At 40.7% G+C, this 18,938-nt stretch overlaps 2 protein-coding genes across 2 annotated transcripts; both read right to left on the minus strand.

Annotated features, from left to right (window-relative positions):
• Positions 1-6,998: 6,998 nt before the first annotated feature.
• foxd2 (forkhead box D2) lies at positions 6,999-9,291 on the minus strand. Its single transcript, XM_085149963.1, has 2 exons — positions 8,983-9,291; positions 6,999-8,886 (listed from the first exon to the last, which is right to left on the minus strand). Exon 2 carries the CDS (start codon positions 8,786-8,788, stop codon positions 7,685-7,687), a length of 1,104 nt encoding a protein of 367 aa, XP_085006089.1. The 5' UTR covers positions 8,789-8,886; positions 8,983-9,291; the 3' UTR covers positions 6,999-7,684.
• Positions 9,292-13,441: 4,150 nt separating this feature from the next.
• On the minus strand, positions 13,442-15,496 carry foxe3 (forkhead box E3). The gene has a single exon (XM_085149872.1). It carries the CDS (start codon positions 15,168-15,170, stop codon positions 13,920-13,922), a length of 1,251 nt encoding a protein of 416 aa, XP_085005998.1. The 5' UTR covers positions 15,171-15,496; the 3' UTR covers positions 13,442-13,919.
• Between the last annotated feature and the right edge of the window lie 3,442 nt (positions 15,497-18,938).

Raw genomic sequence — 18,938 nt, forward strand, 5'->3', positions numbered from 1 at the left:
GTTTATAAACTTGAGCAGCTGCAGGCATAGACATATTGATGACTTATGAGATTGATAAATAAATAAAAACTTTTCTTTTCGAAAGCACCCTCACCTGGCCACTTTAAATTTAAAAGGAACCACACAAATCATAACCATAACGTTTTTAAAAACAGTCCCTTTTATTAAGCATGCTCAAATTAAGTCACAGTGCATATTTTGCACAGAAATTTAATTTTATATAAAAAAGAAAACAGCCCCTGTCCATTAGAGCAAGTCTATCTAGGGAAAAAAAGTGGCCCATGTGATTAACAGTGTCATTTGACAGTCGTTCCTGTCCACATGCGATTTCCTCTGTGTATACAAGCGCTTTCCGCTGGGTGAAATGTGTGCACAATGCGCATGCTCATGGGCTGCAGGGCTCCCTGTGTGCCTTAGCCTTGTCAAGTCTGCTTCTCAGATCAACGCTGGTGGCAGACTGTGAGCTGTTGCGAGGAGGAGAAAGTTAGGTGTTGGGGGACCTTAGGGTGTTGGGGAGGTAGTGGGGGTGGTGGGGTGTTCTGGTGGGTCAGCGCAGAGAGATTGTAAAGATAGAAATAAATGGACAGCGTGGACACAATGTCTGATAGCAGGTCCAGCTGAGAAAACAAAAATACCCACGGAGCACTAAAACCTGAGGGGTGAAAAGTATGCCGGTCTGGAGAGAGGTCAGATTCCCCACCATATCTAATTCAATTTTACAAACTGTAAGAAAACACGCTGCTGTTGCTGCTGCTGCTGCTCTCCGAGCGCTGGGGAAAATGTGCTGCAAGTATGTCCGTTTTTACACTTCGTCATCAAACTTCTTTCTTCTTCCAGTGAGTCGGAAACGGCAACGTTTCGTTTCGCTTGTTGAGCAAACTGAACGAGGAAGGCTTCTGAATCCCTCCTCGATATTTTATTAGAAGGGAGATTTTAAAAGATTGGTAGTCTAAAACAGCTTAAAAAATCCGATTCAATATTATTGTTAGATTAAAAAAATAAATAGGAGCTTAAGACTCAGTGGAGAGGATTATCTTTGCTGCTTGCATTAGTACACGTTACGAGTTTAAGAGACAGCAAACCTGCTAAAATGAAGCCTAATGTTGGGCCAGGGGGAGATGCATGTGCTTGCACAGTATCTTGTGCTGAATGTGGTCGTGTTTGAAAAGGCCACGAGAGGCTACAGGCTGCACAGAGCTGCGTGCGCTCTTGCTGGTGGTCCAGTCGGGCCTGGTAAAGACATTAGTGCAGCATTCTGGGAGGACGGGGAGTCCCATAGACAGCGCTCACTTCTCTAAATAAACATTAGTCTTAAAAAGTTTGCCCCCGCGACCTCAGCGTGATCGCATTTCACTCTGGATAGTAAACTTGAATTTTATCGCCAGGTTTTCGACGACTTTTGAAAACACACGTTCACGCTGGAAAACAAAAATAGACGTCAGATTAAACAAAAAGTTCGTGTTCACATTTTGGTGAGAAATACACTTACACGAGTATAATCATTATGCTCTTGAAACCCACCAGCCCTGTGATCAATTAACAACCAAACACGCTGAAGCTGGCCTACAGTGGACTGGCGGGAGGACACGTGTGCATAATTTGTCCTCGCTGGGATCAGTTCCTTCATTAGAAGAAAGATTTCTGTATTTAAATATGAATGTTTGTTATAAGTGACTCGCTGATAATAACGGTTTAATTCATATTAAATACACGAACGGGCAAATCTGAAGGTTTAACATCCACACTTTTGTCAACAACCCGATTTAATTAAAACAATAGCAACATAATGCTTTTTTCCCACTGTTTGTTCGATGGGGGTTAAATTAAACGCTTTATCTGCTCGAAGAATATATCAAATCAATAATTATAGGCTTTGATAATAAGTGGGTCGCAGCCATTAATCGCAGTGGATCCTCGCTGTGAGTCTAACGCGCTGGCATCAAAGGTCAACTGGAAGAAGCCAGTAAAAGCGGCCGCAGTGACACCGCTCACAGTGCGCAAGAGCGACGGGCAGCAGCTGCGCCTCTCTGTCAAAGCGATAGAGAAAAGTGTTGCACTGTCGCCTTTCCGTTAGTGCGGCTAAGCCAAACCGGGGAGACGGACTGCGGGAGGAGAAACCGAGTGCCAAACATAAGGTCCGAGGACTACCTGAGGGCGTTACAAGGCACTCGTTAGGTCCCTTTTCGATGTAGCCCTAAATGCATCGAAAGTGAGTGTGCAATGCTTTCAGATCAATAGTTCTGGGGGATTCTAAGGGAGGATACGACACACTCACATGACACTTCAACCTGAGGATGAGGATCAAGTGCTCAGGTCCCAAAAACTGTCGCTCACCAATCATTTTTCAGAAATCCCTACTTGTGTGATAGAATAAGAGCGTAAATTCAATTAAAAACTGAACCAATACACGAATACAAACAGTTAAAATAAAAAAAACAGAAACTTTAAAATAACTCAGACATTGTTTATGTAGAAAACAAACTGTATTTTCTCATATAAGTGCTCTCCGTGTGCTAGATGATCTGTCACTGTAGTGTTTTTATTTTTCTAAATTTTGCTGATATGCGCAACTGTGATGCGCATTGTGCCATTTCTTTAAACTGCTTCCAGAGACAGATGTGTGAACAGTCACGGGATCGCGTACGCGCAGGCCTTCAGTGGCGTGCAAAGCAGATGTACCCCTAAGTCCACGTATGTGGCCATTAAAAGAATGTATACAAATTTGCGCACAAGCGACACATTTATTAGTCACAGGCACTTCCCAAAGCTTTATTTTATCCACGTGGATCGTAAAATATGACAAATTAAAAATGACCAATAAAAAAACTTTCTCTCTCTCTTTTTTTAAAAAAAAATCCAGTAAACACGAAGCAGACTTTACACGATCCCCACTCTTCTTAAACAGGCTAGAATGACGCGTGCAGTAGCCTTACCTGATATCATATTCTGGTGATCCTTGCGCAGTAATACTATCTTCAGTCATTAATACCCCTGCCCCGATAAAGCGTGTGTGTCCGTGCATAGACCAGGCCGGCCATCGTCTTTATTTTCTGCAGCAGGTGTTCTTTTAGTCTGTCGAGTCGGCAGGGCGAAGATCTTCCAAAGTTAATATTGTGTTTCCAGAGATGATGGGGAGTTCACTGTCCTCGCTTTGTTTACACATTCTAAATTAATTAAGCGAAGGATTCCTCTGTCTGTTGCAAAAACACGGAGGCTGGAGGGAGGCTGGGTGCAGCGAGGGGAGGCTGTGATTTATTGCGGCGGTGCAGATATAGGGCCGCGGATCGCCTCTCCTCCAGGCCGGGGAGCCGCGGACAGAGCCAACATTCCTGTGCGGGGGCGAGAAAGGGAGGCTCGCCTGCACGCACATAAAAACACAAGGGACGTGGAGAGGGTGATCTCTATGGGACAAGAAATGGTCGTGTGTACAAGTGAAAGTATCTGGGGGGAAAGTGTATAAAAATGAAGGAAGGAAGCCTCAACAGTGCTTTCACAAGTCGAGGGGAAACAACGTGGAGTGTCTCTGTCTATGTGTGTGTGTCCAGAATGTCCCCACCAGTAAAACGAGAATGGTTTGTTTTTATTATTAGCACACTCCAGAGTTATCCCAACTGTGCAGCAGCAGGTTTTATAATTATGTATCCAGGCAGGCCTGTAGGAGTAACCAGCGGAGGTGAAGGAGGAATCTGATTTCTCTGATCAGAGGAATCTGTTTGTCTCATAGAACAAAGTTGACGCATTTTAAAGCTTTTAAAATAGGAAGCCAGCTTTTGTGCCTTTAAGGCTACAGGAGGCGGGTATTCTTATCCTACATATTGGCATGTTGTTATATATATATATATATATATATATATATATATATATATATATATACATATATATATGACACACACAATCAAATGATGTTACAGCATCATCGTAATTTTAATAATAAATCTTCTGTAAGGTGCAACTGATTATTTAAGCGGGGTATTGTGAACATCAAGGTCTTTTATATTATATTATATTATATTATATTATATTATATTATATTATATTATATTATATTATATTATATTATATTATATTATATTATATTATATTATATTATATATGAGTAAACGTGACTATTCTCTTAACACCCCGAAATCAGGAACTTGACCTTGATTATCACAGTCACACATCCCGCAGAAAAATCACACGCACACTCATGGTGTCCTTGTACTGTCAGCGCACTCTGTCCTTACGTCCTTCAAGACGCAGCGGTGAACGATGCATCGATCGGGGGCATGGCGTTATTGGCAGGGCTGTGAGATATTTAAGTAAAACGATTTTATTTAATCCTCTGGGGTCATATAGTGTGTCATCATCATAATCCTGGTTACCATATAATTTATTATTATTATTATTATTATTATTATTATTATTATTATTATTATTATTATTATTATTATTATTACATCCATCCATTCGCTTCCGCTTATCCTTTTTCAGGGTCGCGGGGGGCGCTGGAGCCTATCCCAGCTGTCATAGGGCGAGAGGCAGGGTACACCCTTGACAGGTCACCAGTCTGTCGCAGGGCCAACACACAGAGACAGACAACCATTCACACTCACATTCATACCTAGTGACAATTTGGATTATCCAATTAACCTATCCACACAAGCTGCATGTCTTTGGACGGTGGACGGTATTATTATTATTATTATTATTATTATTATTATTATTATTATTATTATTATTATTATTATTATTATTATTATATGACCTAACTCTTTATTTTTCCCGAGGACTTGAAGAGCCTAAAGGGAACAAATATTTAGAATGAAATGAAAATAGTTCTAAATGTATGTTGACATCTAAAGCCTATAAATAAATTTTAGCGGGTTTAAGGCTGCTTATACTCCCAAGCAGGGGCATATGGAAGCGGTTAGAAAGAGACTGGAATTGCCCTGAAAACTATAATGTGTTTATGGTGACTGTTGAGTCATTTGGCTGTCACTTCACATAGCACTCAGTTATTTCGTTTGAGGGAAAACGTCACGAAAATGACGAATGTCGTTGTGGTGTCGGGATCAAGTCGCAGTCTGGTGCTGAAAGCACGGGTGGTCTCGGAGTGACAACAGCGCCGAGGAACTTCATGGTGCATTAAGCTATCAGTGTGCACGCAGTGATTACACACTGCGTGGGACTTGCATGAGAAATTAAAGAGTGTTTTTAAAGATGCGCCCCTGATATCTTTGTGTTTGTGCTCGTTGCTCGCAGTGGTTTGAGGAAGAGCAAGTTCCACTTCTATTCTGGTCACAAGCCTTTAATCTCACAGCAGAGATGGAGCTCGGATGGTCAGTGCGCATTCGAGCTGAAAATCCATACAAATTAGTTCAGTCTCAAATGGTCCGTTTTCAAAGCTCTTTTCCTCTGCGTGAACCTCCCCGTGGCGGATCTGTAGCTTGCATTATAAGTCTCGCGATTTTTATTGGCTTCGTTTTCGTTCCTGTCGTTATTTAACCGTTTAACCACCTCTGCACACGCTTGATGTGGATTTTAATGGTCTGATGCGGCGCATAATGACTCCCTATCAGCGTGGGCGTGCGGAGAAAACTCTCAATAGCGCGCTAATGTTTTTTCCACCTCATTTACTCTGCAAATTATACATAGAGGATATCAATTAACACTGTGGATATACCGGGAAAGGCGCTAAACATAATGATTTCCCAAAAGCTGTATGCGACTTTTATTAGATGTCCAATTTTAGCTAACAAGGGGAAGAAATAGAAATGAAATAAAGGCTGCTTCTGAGTAAAGAAAGTAGTCGTGTTGGTTTTCGTTTCAAAGACTTTCAGTGAGCTGTGCTGAGGGGAAAACACAGGAGTCAGCCCTCCCACCCTTCATCCTTAATAATCATCTGTCAAAACACCCGCAAACTAATTTAACCATTTGCGCGCAGATCTGGTAAATAAAAGAGGCTTTACACCAGCTTCTGTCTGGAAACATGTGCTCCAACAACTCTGAAAAAGACCAATAGGCCTGTTTTCTGTAGCCGGACTTGTCCCACTGTTTCTTTTGAACGTATCCCGAGACAACACAGATGACATGAAAGCCGAGCAAACCGAGGGCCTTTTGAGAAGATTGCTTTTCAGGGTCCAAATGTATGTGGCTGGTCTCACAGGGGACCGCTCGCTGTGCGCACATTCACTCCCCTGGGCCAGGGGTCCACACTGACAACATCAACAAACGGCCAAAAAAGCCGCATTATGGTGGATTAGGAGCCTGGTGAAAAATGCTGCTACAAATTAGCAACGAAAGCCCAAAAGACCGTGGGTATATCCTTGTTCACTTTCAATTACAGACCGCCGAGGCCCGCTAATGTTCCCATTCATTTAAAGCCTTTGTAACTCGCTAGAAAATGGTCCTTTACAAGCGAGCAAGAGCCACACAAGGGGAATGCATGCCCACTGTTGCGTGATATTCGTGAGTGTTATAAACGTCGAGACGTGTTTGAAACATTTAAAACCGAATTTTGTGGGTTTCGTTTCTCACAGCTTAAATTAGTCTTAATTTAGCGGACTGCGTGACCAGGACGCCAAATTGGTTTAATTGGTCAAATCAACACCTGAATTAGTCACATTTAGGGATTGAACGACTGATACAAACATGGTTAATACTGTGGGTTATTCTAGTGGGCAGGATATGGACTGTAAGTGTCATTATAAATAAATAAAAGTAGCTTAAATGCAATGAAAACAACGACATTTAGTTTTCAGTTTAAAAAAATGTTGCAAATATAACATGAATGCAGTTCGTTATTGTTCAGTCTATATGGCGTCGAGTCTGCGTGAAGGTCATCTTCCTATGCAATAAAAAATAAAACATTTCTTTAAGTCACAAACATTTATTATTCTCGTCATTACAACAAAAATGACCTATGAACATTTAGGTGTTTTTCTATTGGCAACACATGACATACTGTATGCTTCACAGATTAAATTGCGAATAGGTAGGAACGAACAATTAAAAGGTTGAGAGAGGTAATACGCTCTTTAATACCAAAAGTCACATAGCCTAAGGGTCCACTGACAACATGAAATGATATTGTCACAAATTTACCATGTAGAGAAGATTCAGGGGGAGTGATAGTGGAAAAATTGTAGTGTTATTTTTTTTTTAAATTTCAGAAACACCCCTTTGTCTCCGTGTGCTTTCTAAGTAAAAACCTGAGTTTACAGTCTCTTGTCAGCATATCTCAACAACAGTGCCACTTTTTTTATAGACACAAAATAAAAATTAAAAAAACAATATAAATCAGAATAAAATTCTCAATTGTATTTTGGAAAAAAAAAAATCAAAAATAATCCCCGTAACCACTTAAGACACATTTAACTTATGTTAAAATAACAGACTCCTTTTTTTCCCCTCCACTGACAATTGAAGGCCACATGCCACACTGCAGGCCAGCATTATTTAAAAAGCTCCCTCTCCGAGTTTCTCTTGCTTTTGTCTCTCAATATTATACACATATTTACACCCTATAAATAAACCTGTCTCTCCTCGTACACTGTTAAGAAACTGGGAGAACAAGAAACATTCTTACTTCACGAAGAATGTTTACCCTACCTTCACAGAGGACGACGCCACAATTGATTTTTTTTTTTCATGAAAAATATTCAGAGGGCATTCTGGCAGTCTTTTCTTTTTCTCCTATTTCTTAAAAAGGGCAAGTGTTCATATTCGGGGTTTTACTGGAAAAAGTTTGACTCTGCGGCCCAGGTTGTAATATGCTCTCCTGTGATAAGTTCAAATGACTTGAGGCAGAGGCCAGTGCTGGGGTCAGCATGGCCAGAATCTGAGCCTGGCTTCCCGGCTGTGCGCTGTAGGAAGAAGCGGTGGAGTTGGCTGCACCAATGATATTATCAATGGAGAACGAAGGTCGACTCGGGGCGCTGGAGTCCGTCTTGAGGGGTGGCAGAGAGGGGCTTAGCTGAGGATAAAAAGGCTTTCTTAAATCGGTCCCTAAAAGGGAGGGCAGATGATGCGGCGCGGGGAATATGGAGGCTGATGAGGGCAAGGTGCAGGGGGCGTTAGGGAACGGGAAGGAACCACCTGTGTGGTGTGGGTGGTAAGGGTTGTGGGCTGCGTGGAAGTTCTGCAGCTGAAGTCCATAGTTGTATCCATACGGCGCATATCCAAATCCTGGTAGAAAGCCACCGGAGTCCCTGAGGATATCGTTATTTTGGTGCCTCTTGAAGCGCTTCCGCCTGCGCAAGAAGCTCCCGTTGTCGAACATGTCTGCGGAATCCGGGTCGAGAGTCCAGTAGTTGCCCTTCCCGGGGTTGCCGGGCTCCCGTGGGATTTTCACAAAGCAGTCGTTTAGGGAAAGGTTGTGACGAATGGAGTTTTGCCACGCAGGGAATTTTTCCCGGTAGTAGGGAAATCTATTGCTAATAAACTCGCAGATCTCACTCAGAGTGAGGCGTTTCTTGGGGCTCTGCAGGATGGCCATGGTGATCAGAGCGATGTAAGAGTACGGTGGTTTCACAAGTGCACTTTTTCTGGGTTTGTCCCCAATCACAGTCCCGGTCTCTGCATTGGACCCGACCTGATCTGACGGGCAGTCAGAGCTGCTGAGCCCTGGAGAGGCAACCCTCTCGGCCGTGTTCTGGGAGTAATTATCGTCCGAGTCATTGTCGAAGTTGAAGTCATGGTGGATGTACTTTCCGTCTTTTCCAACCGATATGTCACCACCAACCACATCGATGTCCACATCCTCGGACAATGCAGAGCTGTCGGACATATCCGTCCCTAAAGTCATCCTTGGAGTTGCCGCTTGTCTTCCTCCTCTCTCCCAGATTTCCTCCTGCTCTCGTCCGGCGAGGCTACAGAGCGAGAGCGCGCACACACCCTTCCTCACTGCCTTACAACCACACAAGGGTTTTATTGCAGCTTTATCTCCAACTACCGAAATCACACATGGCTAAAATTGAAAAAGACAAATAACTCTTTGACCTGTGGATTTGGCGTGTCCTCGGAGTCCGAGTCTGGTCAAGCGGGGCCGTGCGACGCTCTCATCGAGAAAACTTCTGGGAGTCACGCGTAAAAAAAGAGAGTCAAAGATCAACGATCTTGCACCGATAAGAAGTGTTTTCTTCAGACACGATGGTTTCCGTCTGTGATCACTTCAAGCTTATTCTTATTATTCAAAAACCTACTTCGGGGCATCCAAATGTACTAGTACTACTAGTACTAGTTTTCAAAAAAAGCTTTTACGCACAAGATTGGGTAGGTATCCAGCCAGACTGTCACACTATCCTCCTTAGTGCTCAAAAGGTATTTATAGGGCCACGCTGATCACGTGGTCTTTGAGTCACTGTTACCAGGAACTGGACGAAATTATCCAGCAAAAAACAATATATGCATTTGCTCTTGAACATTATATCATATGTTAAAATGTTATAATAATAACAGAAACACTCAAGTCTAAACAGGTTGAAACGACATCTTTGTATATGTACATATTTTAAGACCTCCAAGTGCGAAGATCTCAAATATTCTGTGCATATTTTATGCTTTATCAGAGGGGAAAGAATATAAGAAATAGGAATATGAATGTATATGTTAAAAGTGAAAAACTGTCTTACTGGTAGCTTCTTATTCACTTAAAAAAAAGAAAGAAAAAAGTTTCATAACTGGACATGAAATGTTTGATTAACTTAAAGAAGACACCGTGACTTCAGGGGAAGGTGCACCACTGATGGTGACTGATCATAAAAAAGATTATAAAATTATTATTATCATTATTGATAATAATAATAATAATAATAATAATAATAATAATAATAATAATAATAATAATAATAATAAACGCATATTGAGTGAAATCAAAATTTTGAATCTGCACATAAAATAAAAAAGATGGTAAAGAAAAGATAATAACAATCTGCAGCTCAAGTTATTATTATTACTAGTATTATTATAAAGCTTTTTAATTGAGGTTAATTTATGAAGTAGAGTGCAGAACACTTTAAAATCCGAGTGTAAAATAGATTTTTTTAAATATACATATTTTACTAAAATAGTCATCGACACTTTTTTTTTTTTTTTGTTCAGTATTTTACATTTTTCTTTCGATTTTATCTAATGCAACGTAACCTTAAATCCATTTTGTTTATTCAAGTATCCAAAGTGCTGCATAAATAAGTTGTACAAGCGGAGCATGCACAACTGTCTGAAAGGTTTCAGACGCATAATTCCGTGATTCAAACGAAGAAGAAATTCTCACGGGTTTAGTGTTTTCCTCATCAACAATTCGCAGCATTATTCGTGGGCATTTTCTGCATGTTTTACAGTGTTACACGGGGGGTATAGTGTGCCGCAACCTGCTTCAATTCATCTTCGTGAAAGGCCAGGAGCAGATGACAAAGTGCAATGTGTGCGGGCTTATTTAAAGCAGGCTGACATTCCAGTTCATTATGGGGCAGAAACATCGAATTACTGTAATGCGTTTACATCAGCACCCCATCAATCCTAGCTACAGGTCAAACAGCAAACAGATCAGATTCATATATGTCATCTTTTTTGCTTTTAGGGTTTTTTGTTTGTTTGTTTTTGGTTTTTGGCACGTCAAAGAACAAGACTTTCATGCGTTTAGACTACACTTGTTTTCTTTTTGTTTGTTGCCTTTTCTTGAACAGTGTGTGTGTGTGTGTGTGTGTGTGTGTGTTGTTTTTACTGATAGAGCAAGTTCAAATCGAGCATGCGTAACCTTAAACATGGGAGCGCTTGCTGATCCATGTGTCCTGCTCTCTGACCTTTCTGTCACAAGTCTTTTAAAAATCTGAAATAGACGCTCTGACACCTGCCTGACAGCTACCCAAGAGACATAACACATTCATTTAGATCATTCTTACGGAACTCAAGGCCCAGCCTTAGTTTTATTCACAGATCAGCGAAAATATTGCTCTTATTTGTTTATTTATTCCCTCTATTATCTTTTAAAACACCGACCATATGTCACAATGACCTGCCTTACGAACAGAAGGGGTAGCAATTCGTATTGGCTTCATTTGATAACTAATGCTGTTTTTTTTTTTTTACTTACAGTATAACCAATTAATTAATTATATACATATTTACGTAAAAATATTGTCAGTCTACTTAATGCTATGTGTGTAATCACGTGGAAGTAAGAAGAGTAAGAGTTACCGGAGCTTTTGAGAAGTTATCATCTTTTAAAGCTTCAGTAGGCTTTAGTTCATATTCTCTGCGACTCTCAAAGAGAAGAAGCTTATTTCAGTTTATGGTGTTAAGGCGCCCTCTGCTGTTTGCAGAGCAGTGATAATTAAAGTCTTGCACTCGCAGGTGACACTGTGTGCAAGCTGGGACTCATTCAAGCAGCAAATCGGTAAAACTTGCACTGACTGGCAGAGGTTATTGAAACATTCTCACGTAATGAGGAAACGGAAAAGCCTTTGTTAGAAAAATGAATATAGTTTTATTTTTTTTTATAATGCCAGAGAAGTACATAACTTCTATATTAGGCTATAAAATATCAACTACTGTTGATGTGCAACACAACACTTCCTGAAATAAACTGTCTGGCTGAATGGTTAGTGCTTGACTTGAGGTTAAGGGAGCAGATTGTACTGTGAGACTTGTTATAACGCGATATATAAAATAGTAACACCTGCTGAAAACTCATGTGTAATGTAAATGAAGCCTGGTATAGCTATGAGCGCCTGCTGGATATTATTTTTAAATTGATGGCAAATAAAGAATAAAAATGTGATCATAATGATTGGATTGTGGCTTTCCTGAATGTTCTTATAGTTTGGGATACTTAAAAAATAAAAATTTGCTTAAACAGTCACATTGTGTGTCTCAAACCTTCAGTGCGTTTTGTTGACGTAAGCACTTTTCAGCACTTGAATATGAAAATTAGATTGAGATTGCATCTCAGTGATGAAACACGAACAACAAACAAGACTTACTAACAAAATAAAAATTAAATGAGCTCATTTCAATAAATCAGAAAGTGTTTTCACTGACTGCTCTTCAAAATCTGTTCGGGTAAATCATAATTCAAAAAGTTAATGATTAAAAAACTTAATGGAGGGTGGAGAAAATTATACAAGCTGGACACGTCGTGCCTTTGCTGCCACCTAGTGGTGGGGCAGCTGTCCGAGTCCTTCGGTGACTTCAGCGCTTCAGAGTCATCTAATAAAAGTTTTGGGGCGTTTTTGCTGAATGCACGGTTGTTGTGATTGGCTGGCGTGAGGTTTAGGCGGTGATGAGCAGACCTGCACTTTGAATTTGACTTTTCTGTTAGAAATTGTTGGGTTTTATGCTTCAAACGGAACAACCATTACAGTTTATAAGTAAGTGCTTTACTCATGGGTATGTTTGCGTTTCCACAAATTTGTCCCAGTTGCCTAAAACTAAATGTTTTTCTTACACCTTTTTTCTCTCTGTATTATAAGTCATATAACTGTTTACACGATAATTTATCCCAACTGTACCTCAGAGATAAAAATTGTCCCAGCTGTTGTCTGAAACATATTTTGTCTCCAGCAATAACTGCTATGCACACTTTCTTTATGTCCTTATTTCATTAGATTACCAGGAAATTCATTTCCACAAAATATGGCTCATATGTGGCTCTTTTTTTGTTGTTTTCTTTTCTTGTGTTGTGTTGCTGTTGTTACAATTCACAAGTCTAGAAAATTACATGTAAAAATCCATAAAGAGCAAAAGCCTACAAGATATTAAAGATTATTATTGCAGGGATGCCAGAGACTTAACATAGCATTAATAAGTAATTAATAATTAATTAACAAATTAAAAAAAGGCTTAATGCAGGTTTTGGGGCATTTATTTATTTATTTTTACAGTTTGAGCATCTTTGTTAAATCGCCATGCATCTTTGCTAACCTGAATTTCATGTGATTTATATCAAAGTTCAAGAATGATGGTAAAGATGATTTTAGTTTTAGTTTTGAGTCTAGTTTTTAATTGAACACTTCTCAATAAAAACTCTGTTTTTGTTTGTTTGCTTGTTTTGTGTGTTTTAATGAAATCCTGGTGATTATGTCAGTGAAATACATTTAAAATATAATTATTCATTCGTGCATCTGAAAACAGAAATTTCCAGTCTACCCAACTCAAGACGTCATTTTAAAAGTGTGGATTTTGAATGGTTCATTGGTGATTCGTGGTGATGCAATGATTCATTCCAAAGAACTGACTAAAGTGGTTTATTTGTGAACTGGTTTAATATTTTCTCACACCAATTTAGGTTAAATCAATGTAAGAAAACTGTGTTCATAGATTTTAGCTTGCACTGACATGGAATCTTTTAAAAAAATAAATATTACCCATTATTGTGTTTTTCATAGTTTTAAAGTTTTAAATGGTCAAGGAAAAAGGCTACATTTACTTTACTGTAAAAATCATTTTTATTTCCTTTTTATATCCTTTGTCGCGTGTAATGCTAACACCCTAATAAAGTCTTTACATCAGCACAATATTTACATAAAACACAGCAGACGTGAAACAGCAGACGTGAACAGTCTATAAGTCTATAAGAAACATGTAAACTTAAAAACAAACGGCAAAATACAGGAAATACAAAAGCAGTGTTTCACAGATTAATACATATTGAGATACACTCATGGAATGTGTCAAACTAAATGGCTTCACACCTTTTCAAATAGGAATGTTTCATAGTGAGGCTCGGTCTTATTGTGTGTCCTTTTGAGCTTGGCAAAAATTAAATCCCGAAATTCCAGCGTGAACTAAATCTATCATTTATTGTTATGCGGACTGAATAATATGAACTTATCATTTTTAAGCTGTTCCTCTGATTAATTTGGGGCTTTTAACTTTAATGGGCAATTTAGGTCTAGAATCCTTCCTGTCTGCACTCAATTAAGTTTTTAGTTTTCATCTTACATATACCGCTCTAATCCTGACGCAAAGTTGGCTTGTCTCATGTAAGTGTTGTTGTAGTTCATGGGGCTGGAGAGGCCCAGTAGCTGCTCCGAGTGCTCGGCACAGGAGCTCGGGCGCAATGCCGGTAGGGAGAGCCGGTTGCTCGTACAGTACACTTGGGAGCTGCCCGGGGAGAATCCGGACTGGGTCATGGTGGGTAGATTTGGAGGAGACGCCGGAGAGGAATATGGGTACCCGGTGGTCAGGTTGGATGAAAGGTTCCCGCTGTTTCTGCTCAGCATGTTCGCTGACGGGTTGACAGTCTGAGTCTGGAAACAAGCAGACGGGTCGGTGCCGGTTACCGAGCAGCTGGAGGTCATAGTGCTCAGATCGCCTCCACCCAGCCCCAGCGCTTGGGAGTTGAGGTCCCCACCTGGGCCGCTCTGCACAACCGTCTGCTGACTGATGATGTTGTCGATGCTGAACATGCGCGGCTGTCCTTGGCTGACTCCAGCAGAGGTCTGGTAATGATGCAGCATGGCTGGGTGTGGGGATGTGGCCGTCAGCTGAGAGCCGTAACCTGACCCTATGCCGGCATACAGGGCGTTTGGATACGAAGGCCTTCCCATTGGCGTTGGCGTAAAAGCGCTGGAGCTCTGCATGTAACCGGGGTATGTGCTAACGTCTGTGCGCTTGAATCTTTTCCTTCTCCTCAAAAAACTTCCGTTGTCAAACATGTCCTCAGCTGCGGGGTCTAACGTCCAGTAATTGCCTTTACCTGGTCTGCCGGGCTCCCGGGGGATCTTCACAAAGCAGTCATTGAGCGTGAGGTTGTGGCGGATTGAGTTCTGCCACTTCTTCGAGTTCTCCCTGTAGAAAGGAAAGCGCTCCATTATGAACTTATAAATGCCCCCTAAGGTGAGTTTCCTCTCCGGGGAGTTGGCAATGGCCATGGCGATGAGAGCGATGTAGCTGTAGGGAGGCTTCCCCCTCTGGACGGGCCTCTTCCTCCTGCGGCTCCCCGTGGGCAGGTGCTCTTCAGTCTGACCCAGAGCGCCTCCGTCCTCCGTGTTGGGACTGTTTCCTCGGGGCTCGGACTTGATCAAAATGCTTTCCTTTGACCGGGCCTGCAGCATCAAAGGCGGCGGAGGCAGCGGCGAGTCCAGGCTCACATTTGGAGACATGACAACAGGACTTGCCTCGGCAGGTGATTGCTCTGCGGTCATGTTGCACATGCCAGAGAAGTAGGAATAATTTGCTAGATTCATAAAAGAACCAATGCAACGATCGCCTTTTTGTCGAAATGATCAGCAGGGGAAAGAATCAACCAGGTGCATGTACAGCCCCTTGCTCTGGCCCCTATCCTGCCCTGGTGTTTGGGGTAGTGTGTGTGTCAGTTCAGGTGAGAGAAAGGCGTTGACAGTTTTATATGACAGGGCAGGAATGACGCCACTGAGTAGCCAGTGACGACTGAGGCAGGAGGACCCACCGAGTACTCACCCAGAAATTGACAATTTTCTAACAGACTGCGGTTTATATAATACAAAGACTTGCATGTTGCTAAATTTTTAGATTTTAAAAAAGTGTTGTATTTTTACATTGTAGGATTTAACATCTTTAATCAGAAGAGGCCCATATATGGCAGAACCAAACAATAAAATTGCATTTATTTGTCATTCTCACATGGATGTAATGTTTGAGATACTAACAAAAATTTTAGTGGTGATGCATTCTCTGTCTCTCTGTCTCTCTTTCTCCTTGTGTGTCTGTATCTCAGCTGCTCTCTCTGTGCTTTCACTAATGCCTGTGTGTATATCCAGGGCAGAAACAACACTCGGAGAGCTGCTCCATGCTACTCCAAACCCAACAGCCAATCCACCAATTGAAAAATAATAACAAGCCACTGAAAACAAGCAATTGAGCTATCAAAGCTTTTGGGCAAGAAAAGTAAATATCCCTTCATTTCATTTTCATTTTTGGAGAGCGATAATCAAACACTCCCCGTGGTGTAGAGGAGAGGTGTTATCTTATGGATTTTGAAGTAAAAACAGGGTTGTGCACACAGTTGGTATGCAAACAACACTCTTTGAAGACCAGAACCTCAAAGTGCTTTTAAATGATCATTCAGGCAAAAAAAAAAGAAGGCTGAAGTTAATTGCAAAGGTAAAACGCACAGAGATGAACTACCAGTGTTTAAAATGTGGGTTAAGGTGTTGAAGCGAGCTGAAGGGAAGCTTAATAATGTCAATGACATCCAAGCAACAAATTAAAGGAAAACCCAGGATAGAAGTGGTGGAATCACTGGAAGATTTCATAAGTAAATATTACGTGAGCAGTATTATAAGTCATGCAATCACCAAATCTAATTCAACAACAACACGTTACACAAGGTTACATTTTTTGGTAGAAGGGTCAAATCTATGACGAACTTAACTGGGAGCATGCATTTGCCAGACACCATATTGCAATGTTTTTTGTTGTTTTTCCTTTTAGTTGATCTCCCAATTATTACTGTACAAATATGTGGTAAATCATTGACAACTAGGTAGTAGAGGTGGGAATCACCATACATCCCACGATACGATATTATCGTGATACTTACCGCACGATATGATATTATTGCGATTTTTTAAATATTTTGCGATATTCAGATTCTGTACATAAAGGTAAACTTTATCAATATTCATTTTCTCTAATATCAAAGTCTCACACTCAGTCTTTCTCTCATTTCAGTTTTATTGTTGACAAACTGAACGGTTTGTATTACAGTCTAGTCCAACTTAACTGAATCAACCATCTGGTACAATTATAGCTATTCTGAACTATGCAGTTTATGAAAACTATGCAGCCCCTTCAGCAACTGAAGAATTTGAAAGTAAATTAAAACAAAATATAATTTTACATGAAATAAAAAAGTTTTAAACTTAATTAAAATAAAACATGTCTTAAATTAAAATAAGTAAGCTGTCATGTTTATTGCTGCCATAAAAAAGTGAAACACATTTGGACAGTGAAGGAATGTCAGGATTCTTGCTCAGAAAAAGGATCAACATGCTCTGAAGTCAGAGCACAAAAACCTTTTTTGTAACAAAATATCGATTTCTGCTGTCCCTGTATCGATACATTATTAGCAAACAAAATATCACCATACTACACAGTATCCATTTTTTCCCCCACCCCTACTAGGTAGAACAGATCCCTGGAGACAGAGCGATGATGTTCAAAAGAAGAAAGACGAGATGGCTCGTTTTCCTTCCAACATGAGTAACACAAATAAAAAAGTTTTGACAACAGCCAGACCAAAGCTATTAATCATCGCTGCCCACTCTTCTCCCAGATGCCTTTTCCCCCCGATCGCCCTCTCTCTGCCAGCACACAGTAGCTGCCACCCCTTCCCACAGATGACTGGACCCCTCCCCACCCAGCCACAGCTCAGACAACACTAAGCCCAGCTAGCTACTCACAGCCAGTGGCTAACAGCTTCAGACAGGCGTGGGAGCGGGGATGTATCCAAGCAGGATCTGCCCCCAGAGCTGTCAGGTCAGGCAGGACAAACAGGGGCTCAGGCCAGGAAACGAGGCCTTCTGCCTCGGGGCCTGCGGCCTCTTGCTAATCCCCACGCTGACCACCTCATTACCCTGTCAGAGCCTTCACACCTCTCTGTACCTCAACACTATCAGTACATTAGTCATGTTGTACGGCCAGTCTGCGTGCTTGTTTCTCTGTCACACCATACTTTTAATTACTTTATTAAGTTGTGGCTAGTCAAGAAAAAGCCTGCTACAGTAAAACATTTTAAATGAAGTCTATGGATGTGGGAGAATTAATCTAAAATGTAGAACAACAGAAGTTACCAGCACCCAAAAAGTGGAAGTTTCATCTTAGAGTCCAAAAACCCTGCTTAATTCTTAATAACTGCAAGAATAGCGACTAAAACTAACTCCAACTCTTATCTGCAATCCAGTTGTTTAATAGTTTAATAGCATTAGAACATTTTTCATCAAATTAAACTTTCATACATTTGCTATTTCTTTATATTTAACTGTATATTAGACTGTCGTCAGTCAGTTGGAGTAACTTCACTGGTGGGAAACATTTGTTTGTTTTTTCGTTAAAAAAACTGACTTCCTTAGACCCCTCTGAACCTATGCTGTATTCTAAAGCGAGATGAATCATGCATCATATCGACAGGATTTTAACTGGAAACTATTTGGTAAGTGACAAATTATTTTAACGTAGAATCCCCCAAATTCACTAGTAAGTCACAGACTTTCTCTAACACACAGAGCAGAGCATATATTTATAAGTGCATGAAGACAAAATATGAACAGGTAACTTTTTTCACCAACATCAGTTAAACGTCGCAGCCACTGTGCTTTAAAGGGTAAACATGAACTAACAAGACTTTTTTAGTTCCACCCGTTCCGCTGCGCATTAACCTAAATATATAATCAGCCACTCACATCATAACTTAATGCATTTAGACATGGTCAAGTCAACATGCTGAAGTTCAAACTGAGCATCAGAATAGAGAAGAAAGTTGATTTAAGTGACTTTGAATGTGATATGGTTATTAGTACCACATGTACTGGTCAGAATATTTCAGAAACTGCTAGTCTACTGGGATTTTCCCACAAAATCATATTTAGGGGTTACAGAGAATGGTCTGAAAAGGAGAAAAATATCAACTGAGAGCTGATAGGAAAGCAACAGTAACTCAACTAACCACTTGTTACAACCAAGGTGTGCAGAATAGCACCTCTGATACAGTCCTCACAGATTCGCCAGAATTGGACAATAGAAGATTGAAAAGCATTGTCTTGTCTGACGAGTCATGATTTCTGCTGCCACATTCAAATGGTACAGTCAGAATTTGGTGTAAACAACATGAAAACGTGGATCCTTCCTGCCTTTAACTAACAGCTCAGGCTTCTGCTGGTGATGTAATCATGTGGGGGATATTTTTTCATGCACTTCGGGTTGCTTAGTGCTGACTGAGCATCATTTAAACACCACAGACTGCTTAAATATGCTCG

The sequence above is a fragment of the Neolamprologus multifasciatus genome, chromosome 23 (genome assembly GCF_963576455.1).
Source record: "Neolamprologus multifasciatus chromosome 23, fNeoMul1.2, whole genome shotgun sequence".
NCBI classification, from domain to species: Eukaryota; Metazoa; Chordata; class Actinopteri; order Cichliformes; family Cichlidae; genus Neolamprologus; species Neolamprologus multifasciatus.

Excerpts from the sequence above, each read along its gene's own strand:
- foxd2 (XM_085149963.1), bottom strand. The coding sequence starts at position 8,788 with ATGACTTTAGGGACGGATATGTCCGACAGCTCTGCATTGTCCGAGGAT.
- foxe3 (XM_085149872.1), bottom strand. The coding sequence starts at position 15,170 with ATGAATCTAGCAAATTATTCCTACTTCTCTGGCATGTGCAACATGACC.